Source organism: Myotis myotis, unplaced genomic scaffold (genome assembly GCF_014108235.1).
Source record: "Myotis myotis isolate mMyoMyo1 unplaced genomic scaffold, mMyoMyo1.p scaffold_m19_p_10, whole genome shotgun sequence".
NCBI lineage: Eukaryota > Metazoa > Chordata > Mammalia > Chiroptera > Vespertilionidae > Myotis > Myotis myotis.
Genome location: NW_023416314.1, coordinates 77,569,720 through 77,590,309, shown reverse-complemented (window position 1 = coordinate 77,590,309; position 20,590 = coordinate 77,569,720). Strand labels below are relative to the sequence as shown.

The window sequence follows — 20,590 nt, the reverse complement described above, 5'->3', positions numbered from 1 at the left end:
GGTGTGAGGGACCTGTGTCTACAAACTGGTCCCGGGGGGGCAAGGGCTGGTGCAGTGTCCTTGGTCTGGAGCAGGAGTCCTGAAGCCAGGATTGGTTCTGGAGCAGGAAGGGTGGGGGTGGGGAACGGGCCCAGGAAGCACAGCTGTCAGGTCCCAGGTTCCTGGCGACCTGTTACGGTTCTAAGTCCAGTCTGGGTTCTGGTTGGATGTCCTGGTCCTGGGTTTGTGTCCAGATTTCTTGGTGGTGGGTCTAGAACCCTAGTTTGGTGCTGATGGTCCAAGACGCAGCCTAGGCTCTGCCCCCAAGTTCAGGGTCCAGGGTCATGACAGCAATCTGGTTTTGGGGTCGGAATCAAGGTTGGGGGTCAGCAACCAAGATGAGATTGTGCCCTTGATCAGCGTTTGAGATCAAGACCCAAAATCTAGCTGTGGGGTCCTGTTGGGGACCTGGGGTCTGGGGTCAGGGTCAGGGTCAGGGTCTGGGTGTGGAGCGGAGGGACCGGGTTGTGATCCAAGGTCATGGTGAGGTTCTGGGGTCTGGGTCAGGGTCCCAGGTCTGGGTCTGGCGTTCTGATCAGAGGCTCGGGTCACAATGTTATCCGGGTCTGGTGTCGTCAGGTCCAAGATCAGGGAGGAGGGCGTTCTAGTCGGGTCCCTGCGACCATGTTCTCCAGTGCCCGTCTCGGGCGGGGACGTGGTCTTGCAGGGCCTGGGATCCGCCCGGTGGTCGGACTGGGAGTCGGGGTCCGGGTCCAGCGTTTCCCTCTGCTGTGCTCCAGGCCTGGGGTCCGGGCGGGCGCCGGCTTCGGAGACGGGGTCCGGGTGGCCGCGGGGGTCAAGCCGGGCGCAGCCCGCGCGGCCTGCAGGGGGCGCCGCCGCCCGCCCGGCCCCTCGCGGGCTCGCTGGCGCTGTGCGCGGCAGGCGGGGCCGGAGGCGGCGGCGGCGGCTCCGGGGCGCGGGCGGCGACGGTGGCGGCGGCCCGACTGCAGTCCCGGCGGGAGCGGAGCGAGCCGGGGCCGGGCCCGAGCCGGCGCCATGGGGCGGCGCCGCCAGTGAGCCGCGGCGAGCGGAGCCGCGGGCGCCGAGCGGGGCCGGGCGGGCGGCGGCGCCCGAGGCCGACGGAGCGGCCGGGCCGGGCCGAGCGCGCCGAGCCGAGCGGAGCGGAGCCGAGCGGCGGGAGAGGCCGCCGCCGCCGCCAAGATGGCGGACCTGGAGGCGGTGCTGGCCGACGTGAGCTACCTGATGGCCATGGAGAAGAGCAAGGCCACGCCGGCCGCGCGCGCCTCCAAGAAGATCCTGCTGCCCGAGCCCAGGTGAGGCCCCGGCGCCGGACCCCGCCGCCCGCGCCCAGCCCCGCGCACCTGAACCCGGGGCGCCCCACGCCGGGGCTCCCCAGCCGCAGGGGCTCCCCGAGCGGCTCCGTGCCCCTGCCCCGCGCGGCCCCTGCCCGGCCCTCGGCTCTGCCTTCTCCGCCAGGAGCCCGAGCCCCTCCATCCTCCTCCGGGCGGCGCTTGGTCCCTTCCCCGGCCCCTCCTCCGCCTCCCACCGTCCACCTGGCCTGACTCTGACCCATCCCCTTGCGGCCCCTGCAGCCCGGCTCCCCCGGGGGTTTCTCTGCCTCCGCTCCCAGCCCCTCTGGTCAACACTGTGTGAGGTTTGGGGGAGGCAAAAGTCTCCCCCACCGGCTGAGGGGCCGCTGGCTTGGGATGGGGTTGGAGAGCGCTTTGGGGTCGGGGTGGCGGGGAGCAGGGTGTGGTGTGTGCCCCATCCCGGTGGAGGGGACACCGCCAGCCCCTTTCCCCTACATTCCACCTCGGGTGGGCCCCGCACATGGGCCCTGCAGTGCTGTTTGCTGGGGGACCTCCCAGCACCCCTGCAGCAGCTGGACCACGGCTGCCACCTCTCTGTGAGACGGCTGATGCCATTGCACCTGGTATCAAAGTTTAGACTGCGTGCAGGATGTAGGTGCAGGAGTATACAGGATACGGACGACAGCTGGGGCTTTTTATGGTTTCTAGAGTCTTTTTTCATTGTTTGAGCCTGGTGGCCGCCCATGGGCAGGTAGAACGGGTGTGGTTTGGGCCCCATGGAACAGGTGGGGGAGCTGAGTGCCTGCCCAGTGTCACAGGTAATCGGGGTGGTGCCTTGCCACCAGATCAGGGCTTCCGGCTTCTAGTTCCACATTTCTGCCACCGCGCCAGCCTGAGCCAGGACCTGGCCTTTCTGAGTCTGTGAGAGCCGCGTGCCCACAACCGTTCCTCGAATTACCTGGCAAGGCCAGTCCCAGCAACTCCTCCATACCTGCCTGAGAGAGGTGGCATGTTGGGGACCGCCAGCCCAGGAGCCTGGGCCTGTCCTGGCTGTTGTGGTGTTATCATGTGACTTTGGGCAAGTCCCTTCTGGTTTCTGGGCCTCGGTTTTCTCATCTGTGAAATGTGGATGGTGTGAAGCGAGGCTGTGACTGCAGTGTCCCGAGTCTTTGAAGCAGGGCCGAAAGCTGCAAGGGCTGCCATGCTGCAGTCTCCGGCGTCTCCCACAGGGCCCTGCTCACTGGGTTTCGGATTGACTGAACACCGGGCCTGGGCGAGGAAAATTGGTCTGCAGTTTGAAAAGGCCGTTAGGGCCCTTTTTTTCTAGACATTTGCAATCAGATTTCTCAAAACAGGAACCAGACTGACTGTCAGCTGGGGGCTGTCCGGGGAGCAGTGACAGTTAGAACAAAAAGGAGTTCAGAAATGACAAAGCCATGAGGGAGGAAATGGGGGAGTCAGCCTCTGGGGCTTGCAACGGCTCGCCTGGGTGGCCAAGGCCCCAAGACCCTCCCGCAGGTTGGAGTTTTGCAAATGGCGAGGCGGGGCCCTTTCTGGAATTCTCTGCCTTTGGGTAATCTCTCCCCAGAATGCATTGCTCCTGGTGGGGCCCCACCTTGGGTTGGCTCTGCAGGTGTTAGCACCCAGAGAAACGAGATGTCCCTCTTTCCCCGGCCCCTTCACCATCTGTGGTGGTGATAGGGATAATGGTGGAAATTATAATAATTTATGATTTGTTTTGGCATCTGTCATCTCAGTTGATCCAAAAACCAACTTGTGAAGTTGACGAGGCCACGCCTTGCGTGTAGTAGCTGCACAAGAACGGTGAGCACCGCGCCGTGTCCAAAACCAGGATGGCTGGGCGTTGTAGGCAAACAGCAGAGCCCGAGAGCCAGGTGTCCTGGTTCTTGTCTAGGGTCACCATCTGGCAGCACACTGCCATGCAGGTTGCCCGCATCTGTGAGATGGACTAGAGGCTGTAAGCAGGGGCCACTGGTGAGCCGAGGCCAGGGCAGGGCCGGAGCTGCTCTGTGCTCCGAGGAGTCCAGGCCTCCTGCATTAGAGTGCACGCCAGCCTTTGCTTGAAGCTTCCCACACCCAGTGGGCCAGCTGCCTCCTGCCCTGGAAGGTCATTAGGACTGTATCTCTGTCTGGCATTTCCCAGTTTGCACAGTGCTTCGTACTCCATTTTATCCTTTTCATCACTGTGGGAGCAGGCACAGCAGGTGGTGTTCTGAGATCCTCCCATTTCATAGTTGGAGCAACTAAGGCTCACAGGGAGGAGGAGACTTGGTTACGGGGGAGCTGGAACCTGAACTCAGGCCCCTGGGCTCCCACGTGCTCCTCCCTGCTGCGGTTCCTCTGCACACCCCTCTACAGCTCTGCTCTCACCCGTCCACGTTTTGTGGAATGTGCCAGCCAGCACCCCTTCTCCAGGGAGCCGTGGGGCTGGGGGGGGGGGTGGCCTGGGAGCAGCAGGGCAGCCCCCAGCACCGTCAGCTGTCCTGGTTCGCTAGGCCCAGCCCACTCCCCATCGGCTGCCCTGGCAAAGCTAGTGCCTGGAGGAGGCAGTGCCATGTCTGGGGTCACATCGTCCCCCACACACAGGTCAGGGTCCAGAAGAAAGGCTGTGGTTTTTCCCATGACAACATGCCATTTGGAGTTGCTCCCACCTCGGGTGGGCTTCCTGCGGCTGGTGCCCAGGTTGTGGCTTGGCTGGGCAGAGGGTCTGTCGTCACAGCTCTGGCTTCTCAGGGTTGGGGAACTGGAGCTATTGGGCACAAGGCCACTTTGAGTTGGCATAGGGGTCTCCCCTCTGTCACCCTGTAGAATCCAAGAAAACAGACCCATTTCTCCTCTTTCTCACTGAAGGAAGTAGCTTTGTGTGGCTGGAAGACAGGAGACTCGGCCTCTAATCCTGCTGCAGGGCCAGGTTACATCCCTTATCCTGGCCGAGCCTGCCTCAGTTTCTGCCTCGGTAAAACGATGAACAGTGACCTTTCAGGGTCCACGGTCTGTTCCTCTCCCCGAAGGAGCTGCTGTCTCCCTTTCCAGCAGCGGCAGCAGCTCTGTAATTACTGCCATTTGCTTAATATGACCATGGAGGCCTTGTGTAATTAATCTCTGGGCTCCTGCTGAGGAGCCCGTCTTGGGCCGTCCCGGAGGGACCCCTGCCCTCCCTGGGGGCAGCACAGCCCCAGCAGTGGATTGTCAGAGCCGGTGCCTCTTGCAGCCTCGCATTTTCTCGCTCCTTCCTGGTGCCTCCCCCACCGTGGATTTCCTTCTTCCTGCCCCTCTCCTGGTCTCCCTGTCTCCCGGACCCACCACTCAGCCTCCAGAACTTCCTGCCCTTGATTTGTGGGGGATGGGGTGCAGGGGAAGGTTTTCTCCCCTCCTAATCCCTCCCCTTCTTTACCACCAGCCTTTATTCCTTATCCAGAACTTTCCATTCCAGTAGCAGTCACTCCCTCTGGGCCTCTGAAGCCCCTTGTTCCCCAGGAATCGGTCTCCGGCCTGTCTTTTCCCATCTGTTCTCCTTTCCCAATCACTGGGTTTCACATGTCTGCCATGAAGTTGCTCGCCTGCCTGTTTACCGAGGAATTTGAGGGAACATGAGCCACAGGCCGGAATCCGTGCAGGGGATTCTGGGCTCTGTCATCCCGGGAATAATGTATCCTATTAACGCAGGATCAGTTCCTGGTAGTAAGTTCCCAGTGATGTCGGATGTAGGCACAGCCTGCAGCCAGCGGCCCGCCACCCCCAGCAGGCGCCCAGGTCAGCTTTGCAGGCGGGCCAAGTGCTTGCAGGACGTGATGCTTCCTGGGCATGGTGCTCCTGCCTTGGACCAAACAGAAGCCACGAACCCAACAGTCTTTGGGGAATGCACAGCCTCCATCACACCTGCCCTTCCTTCCTGTGGCCACTCCCCACTCTCCTGTGGCCCCGAGGGACCGAGTCCTCCGCTCCCTCATCACAGAAGATGGAGTCACTCACGTTATTGCTGCGCTGTTTCGAACAGGAGATGCTAACACTGAGGTGCTGAGCAGCAGCTTTTTCTAAGACGGCGGAAGAGCAGGGTTTCGGGGGGGCCTCTGGTGTTAACGTGTGAGCAGCTTTATTCTCGGGGGAGCCATCCTGGGTGCGGGAGGGGTCAGCCCCTCCTGGGAACCTCGGCACAGCGCCCTGGAAGTTTGTTCTTGCTGCATTCTAACTCGGCGGCAGTGAACGCAGGGTGTGGTGCTAGGGTCATATTCGTGTAGAAGCCGTGACGTGACAAGGCCGCCAGAGTGCCTCTCCTGCACACCCCACAGGGAGCCCCTTTGCGGCCACCGTGCCCTTGGGAGCCTGGGTTGCTGTGGACATTTGCAGGGGCTTGTGTGTGTGGTGCCCAGTGGGCATCGTTTTCCCTCCCACCGCCAGGGCTTGCTGCGCAGCTGGCCGATTCAGTGAGTCTCTCCCATTTCCTACGTGCCCCGTCCTCGGGCTGCGAGGACATTGTCCGCCTGAGGGAGAGTCATTGAGAAATATTAATCAGAAGCCCAGGGGACTTCCTCCTGCCACTGCCACCGCGGTGCCAGGTTTCCTGGAAATGCCACAGAGGAGTGCCTTAGCCTCCGCTCTGCTGGCTTGTTAACGGTCACCTCCCAGAGCATGGCAGTTCCGGCGTGGCTGCACTGGACCTGCCAGTCCCTGGCGCCCGTGCCAGCTTGCATTGTCCTGGGATTTCAAGGCTCACACGGGCACAGGAACTGTGGTCCCTGGCCTGCCAGGTGCCAGCCAGAGCTGCCTCCAGCCTGATGGGTTCCCAGGGGAGATGCCGCCTGCTGTCCGCAGTCACTGGCAGGGAGTGGAGGGGAAGGCAGCCAGGCCATGAGCCAGGGACCCCGAGACCCCGCACCCCGCTCTTCCACAGAGGTTAAGGGGGGCTCCCGCTGGTGGGAGGCCCTTTCTCAGGGAGGGTTGGATGTTCTCTTGCCACTAACGTGTGTGGGACTCTGCCCAGCTTCTTTCAGCCTTGATCTCACCATCAGAATGGGTGTTTGCCTCTGACCCCTGCAGCCCCTCCCAGTCCACAGAGGCTCCTGCCTGTGGCCCTGAGTAGGAGTCACTGATGAGGGGCCAGGCCACTGCGCCACAGAGTGAGGGCCTCGGCTTTTCCTGTGAACCACGTGGTGCCAGAAGGTTCCGGAAGTTCTCACCCGCTCCCTGCCTGCTGTTCTGTCACCCCAACCCTGACTCTGGGCTGAGAGGGAGGAAGTGCTCCCCCCCTCCCGCCCCCTCATGCGTGTCAGACTGGACCTGCTCCTTGGGGCAGCTGGAGCCGGTGTGAGCAGCCCTGGCTGCAGGTGGCAGTGCCATGCATCCAGGCCGGCAGCTCCCTGCTGTGGTGATGTGGGCCCCTTGCTGAGGGCCCCCCAATACTTTGGCAGGGCAGGTGTTGGGCTCTGCCCGAGGCCCCAGGCTGAGCAGCACGAGTGAATGAGGCTGATCTGTGAGCAGAGCGGCGTGGGCTCCTGGTCAGGGCTCACCTGTTAGGAGGCCGCCTGGCCACAGGCCTCAGTCTCCGAGATCATGGCAGGTGTGGGACAGAGACCTGAACCAGACTGCAGCTTATGGTCACAGTAGAAGGAGGTGCAGGCTGTAGGATCCATTTATTTATTTGTTTGTATTTTTATTACTTTTGAGAGAGAAAGAGAAATATGATTGGCTGCCTCCTGCAACCGCCCCCTCCCTCCCCCCCCCTTACTGGAGATCGAGCCTGTAACCCAGGCATGTCCCCTGACTGGGAATTGAACCAGCGACCTTTCAGTGCAGGGGAGACGCCCAGTGAACTGCGCCACACCGGCCGGGGCCTCTCAGGCTTCTTAAATGGCCAGTGCTGTGGTGACAGTTCAGCATTTTGTTGACATCCTCATTTTACAAATGAGGAAACTGGACATCTGAAGTGGGTGACTTGGCCTGGCCTCCGGGGAGGGCAGCGGGAGAGCCATTGGGAACCCAGACCTGGGCGCCCCTTGATTGGGAGCCTCAGGCAAACTCTGGCAGGAAAGATGCAGGCACTTGGCCCTCTTAACAGCCCAGGGTTGATGTGGGAGCCACGCGCTCCTGGATATGGGGGTTGCTGACTGGGGCAGGGGCAGGAATGCTGCCCTGGGCTCCCCGCCACTCAGACTCCTCCAGGATCGGGGAGCGGGGGTTGGACACAAAGGTGGCCCAGCCCAGGAGGCCATCACCACCTCCCGTGCCAGCCTGGACTTGCCACCCTGGCGGGAGTGTCCCCGTGACACGTTTTTGTGACCTGCCAGCCCCTTCAGCCGGCCCCGTGGGAATGGACAGGAAACCCTAACGCTGTCGCTGGGGGGGCCTTCCCTTCGAGGGCTCTGCCCGAGTCTGACCTTGTGTTTGGTTGGGGGCCGTGTTTGTTTTATTGAGAAAACATTTTTTTCTTTTTAAGGAAGAAAGTGAAGTGCTGTGGGCCGGGAAGAATGCTGTGGCCTCCCGTGCAGCTTCTGGGGGAGGGCGGGGTCTGGCCTCGAGGCAGCCGGAGCCGAGCTGGGGCCGCTTTGCTGTCCGGGCTGAGGTGACAGCACGAGGTGGGGAAGGTGACAGCGGGAGGTGGGGAAGGTGACAGCGCGAGGTGGGGAGGCTCTGCTGCCGTGGCCGGTCCTCTCTGGTGGGCGGCGCTCCGACGGTGTGACTCCCGGGGCGACCGCGGTGTCGAGGTGTCGGTTCTCAGCTGCCCTGCAGGGCCGTCGGGTCACGTGGCAGGACGGCTCCCCGTGGGCATTCCCGTGTCGTCCGTCTCCGTCACTGAACCAGTGCCGGTCTTGCTGGTTCTCATAAAGGGAGCTTGGGGCTTGGGGGGCTTCCCAGTGATGACTGCAGGAGCCATGTTGGGGTCATCCAGACAGGCTGGGGTCATCCTGTGTGTCGTCCGCATCACCTGTCTGGACGCTCACCTGAGCACACCTGACCACCATGTCAGTGTCCACCTCCAAGGAGGATGGACATGTTTTCCATTTGTTTTTCCCCGATTGCTTTCTCGCTTCCTCTGCCACAGGAATGGGGTGCAGATGTGAAGAGCCCGGGGCTGAGAATGAGGGCCCCGCCTTCCTGGTCCCTCTCACGGGAGAAACCCAGGCACTCGGCCATTGCGGAGTTCCTGGGCTCCTGCCCCTAACTCCTGGCTGCCTGGTCTTGCCACCTGCCGAGCCTTCGCTGCCTCGCCTGGGCCCCTCGCACTCCACTCGGCCCAGCATCTCGCCCCCCACCCTCCCCCCAGCTGTCCCAGTGTCTGGACAGGAGGTGCCAAGCTGTGTGCTCCCGTCAGCTCCGCGTGTTCCCATGTTCTCTTGCATGGCTTTTCCTTGAGTGGATGGAACGTGAGCAAAGGCCGAGGAAGGCTGGGGCCTGGGCTTCCCCTGAGACCATCAGAGGGAAAACGCTGAGTGGAAAGGGCAGGAGTCCCCTTCCTTCAGGCCCAGGCCCAGAGGCTGAGCAGGGTCCGCCGGTACACTGGCCTTGCCAACCCTTCTTCCATCCGTCCGACGGCCTGAGCCTCCCCCCACCCTGTTTCCTTCCCTCCTTCCTGGCCCCGTCGTCAGATACTGGGCTTCCTCCAGTGGGTGCCCCAGTGGAGGCTGCCTGCTCACTCCCTGCCCTTGACCGAGCTTTCTCCGTGTCCTTCCTGCTCATCCCGGCCTGGCCTTCCCCTGGGCTACCCACCTGCCCTGGGCTTCACCACCTGTTGACATCCTGTTTGCGCTTGAGGAACCCACTGAAGTTCCGCCTTCTCCACACAGCCTTCCCTTTCCGAGTCTCCTTGAACCGGCTGGGTCCCACGCAGGCTTTGTCACACTCTGTCTAATGTCATAGAACCAGGCTTGTGTCCTGGGAGGGGTGCATGGCACCTCGCCTTCCAGTAGGTGATGTACAGCAGGCCCCCGTGGCCAGGGCCCCGTGCTGAGCTCTAAGAAGGACACAGAGAGGTGAGGGCACAGCCTGGACTTTGCGGCCCAAGCTCTTACCAGCTGCAGTCTCTCTATTAGTGGCCTGCTGGTGGCCCCGCATCCCCTAAGGGTCACGTGCGCCTTGCATGGCCTTCGGTGCGACTGCCAGCACGGCCCTCAGTTCGGGCAGCGAAGTGTGTTCCTCGGGATCCTGGGCTAGTGAGGGCCCGACATGACCACAGCGGCCGTTGTGACAGGCAGGCTGCAGGGATGGACTGCAGGTGGCCCAGGAGGGGCGGAGGGGACAGACGGTGTGTCTGAGGCTTGAAGTGCAGTGTCGCTCTCCCAGACGGTGCGTGATGTCGGGGGGTGAGGTGAACAGGGGTATAGCGGGGGGTTGGCTTCTGTGTCAGAGTGGCCACCCCTCCCCTGCTGCAACCCAGGGACAGGTATTAGGGACATGGGAACTGAGGCTTGGCTTTTTCTTTTTTTAACCATTTTTAAAAATTGAAATATAATTCAAATAACATAAATTTATCATTTTAGCCCTGGCCAGTCGGTTGGCCATCATCCTGTGTACCTAAAGGTTGCTGGTTCGATTCCAGTCAGGGCACATGCCCAGGTTGCATGCCCAGTCCCTGGTGGTGGGGTGCAAGAGGCAGCTGATTGATGCTTCCCTCTCGAGTCTATGTTTCTCTCCTTCTCCCTTCCTCTCTCTAAAAATCAATAAAAATATTTTTTTAATTATCATTTTAAAGAGTACAGTTGAGTGGGTTTTAGTACATTCGCTATGTTGTGCAACCCTCACTACTACCTACTTCCAGAACATTTCCGTCACCCCCAAAAGAGACCCCATACCCTTAGCAGTCACCTCCCCTTTTCCTTCCCCAGCCCTTGGCAACCACTAATCTGCTTTCTGTCTCCGTGGATTTGTCTGTTCTTGACATTCATATAAACGGGGTCGTGGTCTTTTATGATTCTCTTCCTTCGCTTCGCAGAATGCTTTCAAGGCCCAGCATATTGTAACGTGTGTGGGTGTCACTACTGGTCCATCTGGCTGAGCAGTACGCATGCCATTGTGAGGACAGGACACGTTCTGGTGATCCATCACCTGCTGCTGGTTGGCCAAGACCCCAAAGCCAGCACAAGGCCATGCTGGGACCAAACTTCTCAGCAGCCACCTTCTGGCACCCTGGCTTTGGGGGACAGAGCCTTAGGGGCCAGGCCAGGGGTCCTCGGGTCCCTCTGGTGTGACCTTCCTAGAGGGAGCAGTGACACCCACCAGCAGTGCCCTCTGCTGACAGGCGTCACAGGTGCCCCAGGTCACACGGCCCCTCTGTCTTTCAGCATCCGCAGCGTCATGCAGAAGTACCTGGAGGACCGGGGTGAGGTGACCTTCGAGAAGATCTTCTCCCAGAAACTGGGTGAGTACAGTAGGGGCTCCGCCAGCCCCAGGGACTGGGGTGTGGAAACAGGAAGACCCTGAGGCTGGCTCCCCGGGCTTTTGCCTCCCATCCACTGGGGCCGGGCAGCCAGGGAGCCCCTGGGTGACAGCAGAGCTGTGACCCGCTGTGCCTCCCAGTCCCTGGCTGTCGGCCCAGGGAGCCCTGTGAAGGGGTGGGGGCCCAGCAGTCTTCCAGGGCCACCGGGGAAGTTCCTCCTTTGGGGTTTTTGTTTTTGAGAGTTGCAGCTTCCCCTTGGCGCAGGCACAGCTGCTCAGGGCCGTTGGTAGAACTGACAGGAAGGGGCGGGGCTCTTCCTGTGGCGCCTGCCTCGCTGTGGTCGGCTCACCCCGCCCCCATGGGCCCTCTTTGTGAGCAGCCCGCTTGGGCCTGGTCGTCTGTTCCTCCTCTTCCAGTGCCTGGCCTCAGAGTGGGGACCTGGCCTGAGGGCAGGTCGGGGCAGGTCTCAGGGAAGCAGGCTCCAGGCACACAGCTCGGATGGGGCGTCAGAGAACAGGATCTGAAACGGCAGTAGCCTGGCCTGGTGGGATCAGGCTTTGAGGTCAGGCTTGGGAGCCAGCTCCTCAGGCAGCACACAGCTTGGGTACCCTTGCCTGTGCTGTGTGACCTTGGGCACATTGTTTTACCTCTCTGAGCCTGCTGGCGTCCTCACCTGGGACCTACAACGCAGGAGCCCCACCTGTGGGAGGCCCGGAAGTGATAGTGCCAGTGAAAGCCCCACTGAGTTATTCAAAGGCACGATACTGATGGGCCAGGCCTCCCTACAAGAAGTGAGTCTGCACGCTCCAGAAGAGGTGCGAGGCAGTGAGGACAGTGCCCCCAAAGAGGCATAGAACACTCCCAAGTGCAAGATGCTCACCCAGGTTGGGGAGGAGGGTGCAGGGCATACTTCTCCTTTGCCCTCCAAGGTGGTCTGAGGCCAGGCCTCAGGCCCCTACTCCCTGGGAGGGTGAGACCTGGCCGCAGCCCATCTCATCTCTTCCCCCCGAGTAGCCCACGCCCTTCAAGGCCCCACTCCCCAGCCTTCCTTCACAGGACCTGCCACATGACACCTGCCTGGCAGACCTCCCTGAGCCTTAGTGTCCCCAGTGGGACCTCACCTCCCGTGTGCTGTGTCTCAGGGCTGCTGTGAGAATAAATCAGCAGACGATGGAGGGTTATGAGGTCCAGGGAGAGCAGGTGGCCCCTCGGGGGCTGCTTCCTCCCCCGTGCCGCGGCTCTGGCCTGGCCCAGGTGAACCTCGCTGCACCCGCACAGCTGCCCGGGGCCGGGTGTCACACTGTGGGAGGAGGTGTGGGTCCCTAGACTGCAGTGAGAGGGCAGGGGCCCACATGCCAGAGCCAGCCCCTGTCCTATGACTCACCAACGTGCTGGTCACTTTCCAGCCACCATCAGAGGAGGAGATCCTGAGAGGGTAGAAATGCAGGTGCCCTGACCCCAAATCCAAGAATCTTCCATTGGCAGCAGCCTTCGAGGCCATCTTGCCCGGTTCTGCCCAGGGAGCCCCAAGCCCACACCACCCTCCATGGTGGGAAGGCCTCTGAGATGGTGTGGCTCAGTGCGACCTGACGCTTGCTTTCAGGGTACCTGCTCTTTCGAGACTTCTGCCTGAAACACCTGGAGGAGGCCAAGCCCTTGGTGGAGTTCTACGAGGAGGTGAGCCGGCCCCTGCACTGCCTGGAGGAGGGGACGAGGTTGGGTTGCTTTTGCTGAATTTACAAGATGCTTGGCGCCTCTAGGCTCCCCTGAGCCAAAGGTTACCCTGGGGGATCTTGTCCTCTAGATCAAGAGATACGAGAAGCTGGAGACGGAGGAGGAGCGCCTGGCCTGCAGCCGGGAGATCTTCGACACCTACATCATGAAGGAGCTGCTGGCCTGCTCGCACGTGAGTGCCCGGACCTGCCTGCCGGCCCGGAGCGACCTGGGCATTGGGAACGGATGGAAGGGCCCTGCGGAGAGTTCACAGCCATCTCTGTCTTCCCCAGCCCTTCTCGAAAAGTGCCACTGAGCATGTCCAGGGCCACCTGGTGAAGAAGCAGGTGCCTCCAGATCTCTTCCAGGTGTGTGCTGACCTATCCCCCCGCCTCCCGGCCAGGCCAGGGTCCCCTCGGCCAGGTCAAGGAGCCTGATCAGCTCCCACTCGGGCCCAGTCGCCAACCTCTGCCTTCCTCCCTTAGCCGTACATCGAAGAGATTTGTCAGAACCTCCGAGGGGATGTGTTCCAGAAATTCATCGAGAGGTGAGAGTGGGTGCATGCAGAGGAGGAGAGGGAGGAAGAGGCTGTCCCGCGAAGGGTGTGGATGGCGTGGAGAGGAGCCAGCCTGCTTTAGGCCCTGGGCCGGGGGTGCCTGGGCCCGTCTACACCCCAGTGAAGAGAGTCCTCAGAGGTTAGGCAGGCCAGGTCATTGCCTGCCCACACTCCTGCCATCCTCAGCCCAAGCCTGTCCCAGGTGATTCTCCAGGGACCATGGGACCACCTGTGAGCCCTTCCCTCCCACGGACTGTTGAGCATCCTGCTGGGCCTACCTGGACTGAGAAGCGTGGGGGATGGTTTGGGTAGACACGAGAGGACACACCGCCCCAGCCCCCGCCCTCATGGCCAGAGCCCACCTGGTGGGTGGGAACTGTAGGCAGCTGTCAGCTTGATGGAAGGAGTAGCCATGGAGTGGGCCTCGCGGGGAGTGAGTGCTGTGTCACTGAGGCATGCAGCATTGTCAGCGATACGGCGGCAGGAAGTCTAAGGCTGGAAGACCTCCTTCTAACCTATCTGATCGCAGCAGGAACCTGCGTGTAGGTGGCCAGGCCCCGCTCAGGCTGGTGTTCCGGGCAGGGGCCCAGCTCAGGATGGCACTGCCCCTGGGCAGTTCTGGAGAGGACACTGAGGCTCAGGACCCAGGGAATGGCAGGGGGGTGGGGCGGCTCACACCTGGCATGATCCCATTTACTTTCTGAGGTTCCCTGAGCCCCGGTTCTTCTCTCACAGCGATAAATTCACACGGTTTTGCCAGTGGAAGAATGTGGAGCTCAACATCCACGTGAGTGGCCTGGGTGGGTGCGCGGGCTGGGCCCCAGGGCTGGTCCAGGGCTAGGCAGGTCAGCGAGTCTGCCAGCCTCTGGTGTGGTGGCTGTGGGTTCAGTGCCAGGCTCCCCGTGGGGGTGGCTCAGGCAGGTAGCATGTGAGGGTGGCCGTGGGCAAGGGGCCCAGGCAGCCTGCAGTGACCCCCGTTGTTGCCGCCCCTGCAGCTGACCATGAACGACTTCAGCGTGCACCGCATCATTGGTCGAGGAGGCTTCGGCGAGGTCTATGGGTGCCGGAAGGCCGACACGGGCAAGATGTTAGCGCACTCGAGGGAAGGGAGGGCCCCTGGGGGTGCCCTGAAGGCATGGGTGTCCATGGGAGAGCTGTGGGGGCATCAGTGTCCCAGGAGCCAGGTGACAGGGTCCTGAATGGGCAGGTCTCTGCAGGGGGACATAGGCTTGCTAGTCACTCCATGCCACTGCCTTTCTCCACACTCTTACCCCCTGAGCCTCCCACCCGTCAGCACTTTCTCTTGCCCTCTCTCTGTCTCTGTGTGTCATAAGCTTATTGTGGTGCCCAGAATTCCCCAAAAGGGCTCGGAGGACTCCCTGACCCCAACCCTGGGCCCCAGAGCAGCCTGGACTCTGCACGACAGCGCCTCTGGGCTGACTCAGTGGCCCCCTCCCCGCAGGTACGCCATGAAGTGTCTGGACAAGAAGCGCATCAAGATGAAGCAGGGGGAGACCCTGGCCCTGAACGAGCGCATCATGCTGTCCCTCGTCAGCACCGGGGTGAGCGGGTGGCCAGGTGGGCTGGCCACCAAGCAGCCTTGGGCTCTGGGACCTTTGGGCGGCTTCTGCTGACTTGCTGTCCTGTCCCCTCCCAGGACTGCCCATTCATCGTCTGCATGTCCTATGCCTTCCACACGCCAGACAAACTCAGCTTCATCCTCGATCTCATGAACGGTGAGTGCGTGGCCCGGCCCCAGGCGGACCAAGAGCTGGGCTGGGGGACTGGGACAGGGAGCTGAGCACTTCCTCCCTCAGGCGGGGACCTGCACTACCACCTGTCCCAGCACGGGGTCTTCTCCGAGGCCGACATGCGCTTCTACGCGGCCGAGATCATTCTGGGCTTGGAGCACATGCACAACCGCTTCGTCGTCTACAGGGACCTGAAGGTGAGCCGCCGGCCTGTCCCTCCTCTCGGTGCACCTGGCCCACTAGGCCATAGGCGTGGCGTGCCCGGGACAGGGCCAGCCGGCTCCTCCCCGCGGCGCCCTCCCGCCCAACAAGCCATTTTCTGAATTCAGATTGTGATTGAGGAGGGGAGGGGAGGACCCTGCCCAGGGCCTGGACACCCATAACCCTTGAGAGTGAAGGCAGCGACCCAGCTGGCACCTTGCCTGGCTGGGCCCTGTCCTGAGCTGTGGGGGGCAGCTTACTGGGATTCCTCCACAGCCGGCCAACATCCTGCTGGACGAGCATGGCCACGTGCGCATCTCAGACCTGGGCCTGGCCTGCGACTTCTCCAAGAAGAAGCCCCACGCCAGTGTGTGAGTGCCAGCCCGCACCCGCCCTTCCCAAACCCTCTGCCAAACCCACTCATGACCTCTGCTTCCACAGGGGCACCCATGGGTACATGGCCCCCGAGGTGCTGCAGAAGGGTGTGGCCTACGACAGCAGTGCGGACTGGTTCTCCCTGGGCTGCATGCTCTTCAAACTGCTGCGGGGGTGAGTGGGTCATCCCACATGGATGGGTGGGACCGGACAGAGCAGCTCTTCCCTGGTCCAGGTAGGAGGCCGGGGGAGGAGCCCACAGCCACCTGGGTGTTAGGTATGGCATCATCCCTGGCTTTGGATAAGGACCATGGATGCTCCTGCCTCAGTTTCCCCATTCCTGATCTGTGACTTCGGCCTTTGTCCTTTCCTGCCCAGGCACAGTCCCTTCCGGCAGCACAAGACCAAAGACAAGCATGAGATTGACCGCATGACATTGACAATGGTGAGTGTGGGGTTCCAGCCCAGGGTGCTGTATGGAGTCCATGGGGCCACAGTGGGGTTGGAGTCCCTCATGGGTATCAGGGTCATGGACTCTTGGTTCTCACCAGCAACGATCTTGGGCCACTCATCCCCACTCTGGCCTCCTGCCCTGTAGGAGCAAACATGCCCGCTGGGGGTGGGGGAATTAGGAAGCTGGGCCTGTTTCTCGCTCTACTGGGAGCCGGGGGCTCTTCTGTGGCCACTGCTGACATCTCACTCTCCCCGCAGGCTGTGGAGCTGCCCGACTCCTTCTCCCCCGAGCTCCGTTCCTTGCTGGAGGGGCTACTGCAGAGGGATGTCCACCGGAGACTGGGCTGCCTGGGCCGAGGGTGAGTGCCGGGACCAGGGCCTCTGTCCCAGGTCTTGCCTCCCAGCAAGGCCCTGAGCACTCGGCTTGCCCGGTGTCCAGTTCTCTGCTGTGGGCTGCTGGCCTCTGCCTGTTCCCCCCTGAGGACAAGGCTGTGTCCCCTCACTGGAACCAGCCTCCTTTGGGGAACTCGCAGGAGGTTGGGGCACAGCCAGCTCTGAGTCCAGTATCCCCCGGGTTGCAGCTGCTGGAGCTGGCTGGTGACTGGCTTCCGGAGGGGCCCTTGTAACAAAGACGGTGAGATCAGATGATGATGATGACAGCAGCTTTTTATGTTTATTAAACATTTACTAAGTGCCAGGCATGATGTTGCAAGACTTACAATATTAAAACTTACAACAGCCCTATGAGACGGGAACTGCTGTTCTCCCCACTGGAGATGAGGAAATAGGTTCAGGTTTAAGGAACTTGCCCAAGGTCGCAGAGCCAGAAAGTGGCCGAACCAGGAGTTAGTTGGGGCCACCTGCCCCGCACCCGGATAGAGCCCGGATGACCCACGTCTCCCCACAGGGCCCAGGAGGTGAAGGAGAGTCCCTTCTTCCGCTCCCTGGACTGGCAGATGGTCTTCTTGCAGAAGGTAACGGCAGGGGCCAGGGCCGGTGGTGCTCTGCAGTCCCTGCCCCGTGCTGACGCCCAGCCCTCGTTCTGCCGTAGTACCCTCCCCCGCTGATCCCCCCACGAGGGGAGGTGAACGCTGCTGATGCCTTCGACATTGGCTCCTTTGATGAGGAAGACACAAAAGGAATCAAGGTACTGGGCCTTGCACCTGAGCCCAGCCCCGGGCATCCACATCCCTTCTCTGCCCTGGGAGGCCCTTTGGCCAGTCCTGTCAGCTGTGGGCCCCAGGCTCCTTCCCCCAAATGCCCCTGGGGGTGCACCAGATCACCCTGCCCTAGCCCCTTGGGCGGGACATGCCCATGGTGATGGATGCCCCTGCCTCGTCCCCACGGCGCAGTTACTGGACAGCGACCAGGAACTCTACCGCAACTTCCCCCTCACCATCTCCGAGCGGTGGCAGCAAGAGGTGGCAGAGACTGTCTTTGACACCATCAATGCCGAGACAGACCGGCTAGAGACCCGAAAGAAAACCAAAAACAAGCAGCTGGGCCACGAGGAAGGTGAGGATCGGTGGCCGCCGTGGGTACCCACTGCCCACTGTATAGATGAGACACAGGCGTGGGTTTCAGGATCTCAGCCAAGGTCACAGCCGACCAGGATTCCCAACGGGGCGGGACCTCTCTCACTCTCTCACGGCAGACTACGCCCTGGGCAAGGACTGCATCATGCACGGCTACATGTCCAAGATGGGCAACCCCTTCCTGACTCAGTGGCAGCGGCGGTACTTCTACCTGTTCCCCAACCGGCTCGAGTGGCGGGGCGAGGGCGAGGCCCCGGTAAGGATGGGGCCGGGGGCGGGGGCCGGGCTGGCTGGGCCTGGCCTGTTCCCTCACCGCCCCTGTCCGTCCCTCCCTGCCCTGCAGCAGAGCCTGCTGACCATGGAGGAGATCCAGTCGGTGGAGGAAACGCAGATCAAGGAGCGAAAGTGCCTCCTCCTCAAGATCCGCGGTGGTAAACAGTTCGTCCTGCAGTGCGACGTGAGTGGGGAGTGGGGCCCGGCGGGCAGGGGCTTGTGGGGGCTGCGTGGCCTTCGGGGCACCCAGGCCTCACCTGCCCGACCCCCGGCATGTGCAGAGTGACCCGGAGCTGGTGCAGTGGAAGAAGGAGCTGCGTGACGCCTACCGTGAGGCCCAGCAGCTGGTGCAGCGGGTGCCCAAGATGAAGAACAAGGCCCGCTCGCCCGTGGTGGAGCTGAGCAAGGTGCCGCTGGTCCAGCGCGGCAGTGCCAATGGCCTCTGACCCCCCCACCCGCCCGCCCGCCTTTTATAAACCTCTAATTTATTTTGTCGAATTTTTATTATTTGTTTTCCCGCAAAGCGGAAAAGGTTTTATTTTGTAATTATTGTGATTTCCTGTGGCCCCAGACCCCAGGGAGGGGCCCGCTTGCCTTGGCTCCTGCTGCCACCAACCCAGCCACTGTCCAGCCACCCGTCAGCCCTGAAGCCCCAGGGATTACCTGCTCCCAGTGTCTTCCTGTGGAGGGGAGAGCAGCAGCCCCAGCAGTCCCCCGCCCCTTCCTGGGGGTAGTGCCACCTCCGGCTCCGGGCTGTGCTCTGTGCCAACAGCACGGTGGGGTGGCTCAGCACAGGAATGCTACCTGGATTTTTCCGCTTCGGCCCTCCTATGACAGAGACACAGCCCTGCACTGTCCTGCCTCCAGCCAGTTGGTGAGGAGGAGCCCGTGGTCCCCCTGACGCCAGCGCCGTCCAGTGATCTGGACTCCTGCACTCTCACTTGGGGGGCGCCCGTCACTGGCTGCCGCCGTTCCCACCTTCCCTGGGCACTGGGGCTCGGCCAGGAGGGTGGCGTTGGCAGCAGGTGCTGTTGCTGTCATGGCAGCCCCGCCCTTCCTCCCACTCCGAGCTCCCAGGCTCCAGGACCACAGAAAGGCAACCCTGGGCTGTGCCACCCTGGCCTAGCCTGGGCCTGAGGTCCCCAGCCCCTGCCCCCATCCGTACCGGGGCCTCGCCCTTGCCCCGTCACTCTGGACTGGGCAAGGCCTTGTCTGCCCAGGACCACAGGGGCCAGCCTGGGTGGACTGGGCTGCACAGCGAGAGGGGCCGCTTGGGCCAGCCCTCGCCACCCCAGGATCGTCAGTGTGCCCCATGGGCTGTCCAGCCCCCAGCCACATGTCCTGTCAGTGCCACTACCCACAGGGCGCCACCTCACCCGCCGCATGCCCCCTCGTGCCAGTCACGCTGCCATGTGTGGTGTCGCGCCTTCTTCCCCAAGGGCTGGGTTGGCTCAACCTCCCCTCCCATCTGCTCACTCCCTGGGGCATTTCTTTGCCGATTTTTGAATGTGATTTTAAAGTGAAAAAATGAGATTATGCGTTTTTATAAAAAAATGGTGCCTGACTTTGGCTGTGTCAGACTCTTTTGTGCCCAATGATCATTTTCAGCCACCCTTGGGCTGAGGCATGAGGGGAGAGGGTCGTGGTGGTGCCAGTCCCCTCCACCACCACGGCAGGCATCCAGGGCCAGCCTGCCCAGGCCCAAGTCCTCCCCCAGGGTGGGGTAGGAGCCTCCCTGCCCCTCCCCGGTCCCACCCTGGGGGAGCAGAGCGGGTCTTCCACCCCTGCCCCGGGAAGCAGGAGGAGGTATCTGAATTTCGCTTCTTGGTGTCACATTTGGACTGAATACCCCAGCCCACCAGGCACAGTGCTGAGGGCAGCACCATGGACAGACAAGCACCTCTGCCCTCAGGGCCACAGTGAGCCTCCGGGCCCTTGCCCTCTCCGGCTTTGGCCTCCCCTCTGGCCTTGTGCTGCACCCCGAGCAGCAGTCTGTGAGGCCTGAGGGACTCCCCAGAAACCCCAATGGGTGATGTCTGTTGCTGCCCACCCCATGTAAGGTCCTGCTGGGCAGTGTTGAGGGGCAACACGGCCAAAGCACAGCATGGCAGGCGGCGAAGGAAGGCTGCTGGGGTGGAGGCTGAGACTTGAAAAAGGCCTTTGAACGGGGCCTCCAGTGTGGAGGTGGGGAGGTGGGGGGATGTTTCTGATGCAGGGATGGGCCAGGCAGGCGGGAGTGGCTCCAGTTGGCAGGAGCACTGTGGGAAGGAGCCAGGCCTGGGGAGGCCCTGAATGCCAGGCTCAGCCTGGCTCAGAGCCCAGTGCGCACTTAGTGGCTACAGAACGAAGATGGGAATGGACGTGGAGTCTGAACTTGGATGGGCTGTGGTCGGGCTGGGGCGCTGGGAGCAGCTGTAGAACAAGTCACTGATTACCATGTGCAGGGGGAGTGGAGGGAGGCAGAGGATGGGAGGCAGGGAGACAGCTTAGGGCTGCTTCTGTCCAGGGAAGTGATGCCATAATGGCAGTGGTGGAGGTTGGATCTGGAAGAGATGCAAACAGGCCAGATGGGAAGAACAGGGCCCATCAGGAATGGGCAGGACTTGGGAGAGAGAGAGAGAGAGAGAGAGAGATGGAGTTCAAGATGGCACCCGGAGAGGTCTCTGGTGCCACTGGGAGTCATGACAGCCCGGGAGCACAGCAGGCCTGAGGGAAGAGGGTGAATGCGGCCAGATCTGGTGGCTGCCTCATCACCCAACCAGACCAGGACCAGACGCCAGGCCAAGGCAACAACGCCTGCGCTAGGCCAGGAGCCCTGCACCTTGGTTCCGTGTGGGTGAAGGGGCCGGCTCTGGTTTCGAAACTCTCCTTCCTCTCCCGACACTGGCAACGAAGGGCAGCCTCTGCAAAAGGGATCCACGCGGCGGGTCAAAGCCGCTCCCCGTGGACAGTCCTCCACCAGGAGTGGTCTAGAGCTACTCAGGCCTGCCCTCCCCACCCCCAGCACTCCTGTTACTGCTCCAGGGCCTGGG

The 20,590-nt window shown here is 61.9% G+C and overlaps 1 protein-coding gene across 1 annotated transcript; it reads left to right on the top strand.

Annotated features, from left to right (window-relative positions):
* Nucleotides 1-943: 943 nt before the first annotated feature.
* GRK2 (G protein-coupled receptor kinase 2) lies at nucleotides 944-19,122 on the top strand. The gene is made up of 21 exons (XM_036326478.1): nucleotides 944-1,313; nucleotides 10,607-10,683; nucleotides 12,305-12,378; nucleotides 12,506-12,607; nucleotides 12,708-12,782; nucleotides 12,900-12,961; nucleotides 13,706-13,757; nucleotides 13,966-14,057; nucleotides 14,433-14,532; nucleotides 14,628-14,706; nucleotides 14,788-14,918; nucleotides 15,199-15,293; nucleotides 15,364-15,471; nucleotides 15,676-15,742; nucleotides 16,009-16,109; nucleotides 16,658-16,724; nucleotides 16,802-16,897; nucleotides 17,103-17,265; nucleotides 17,405-17,541; nucleotides 17,629-17,742; nucleotides 17,840-19,122. Exons 1-21 carry the CDS (start codon nucleotides 1,201-1,203, stop codon nucleotides 18,002-18,004), a joined length of 2,070 nt encoding a protein of 689 aa, XP_036182371.1. The 5' UTR covers nucleotides 944-1,200; the 3' UTR covers nucleotides 18,005-19,122.
* The last annotated feature ends 1,468 nt before the right edge of the window (nucleotides 19,123-20,590 follow it).

Coding starts and splice junctions, on each gene's coding strand:
- GRK2 (XM_036326478.1), top strand. CDS start 1,201: ATGGCGGACCTGGAGGCGGTGCTGGCCGACGTGAGCTACCTGATGGCC. Junction 14,707..14,787: donor CATCCTCGATCTCATGAACG/GTGAGTGCGTGG, acceptor TTCCTCCCTCAG/GCGGGGACCTGCACTACCAC. Junction 17,743..17,839: donor AGTTCGTCCTGCAGTGCGAC/GTGAGTGGGGAG, acceptor CGGCATGTGCAG/AGTGACCCGGAGCTGGTGCA.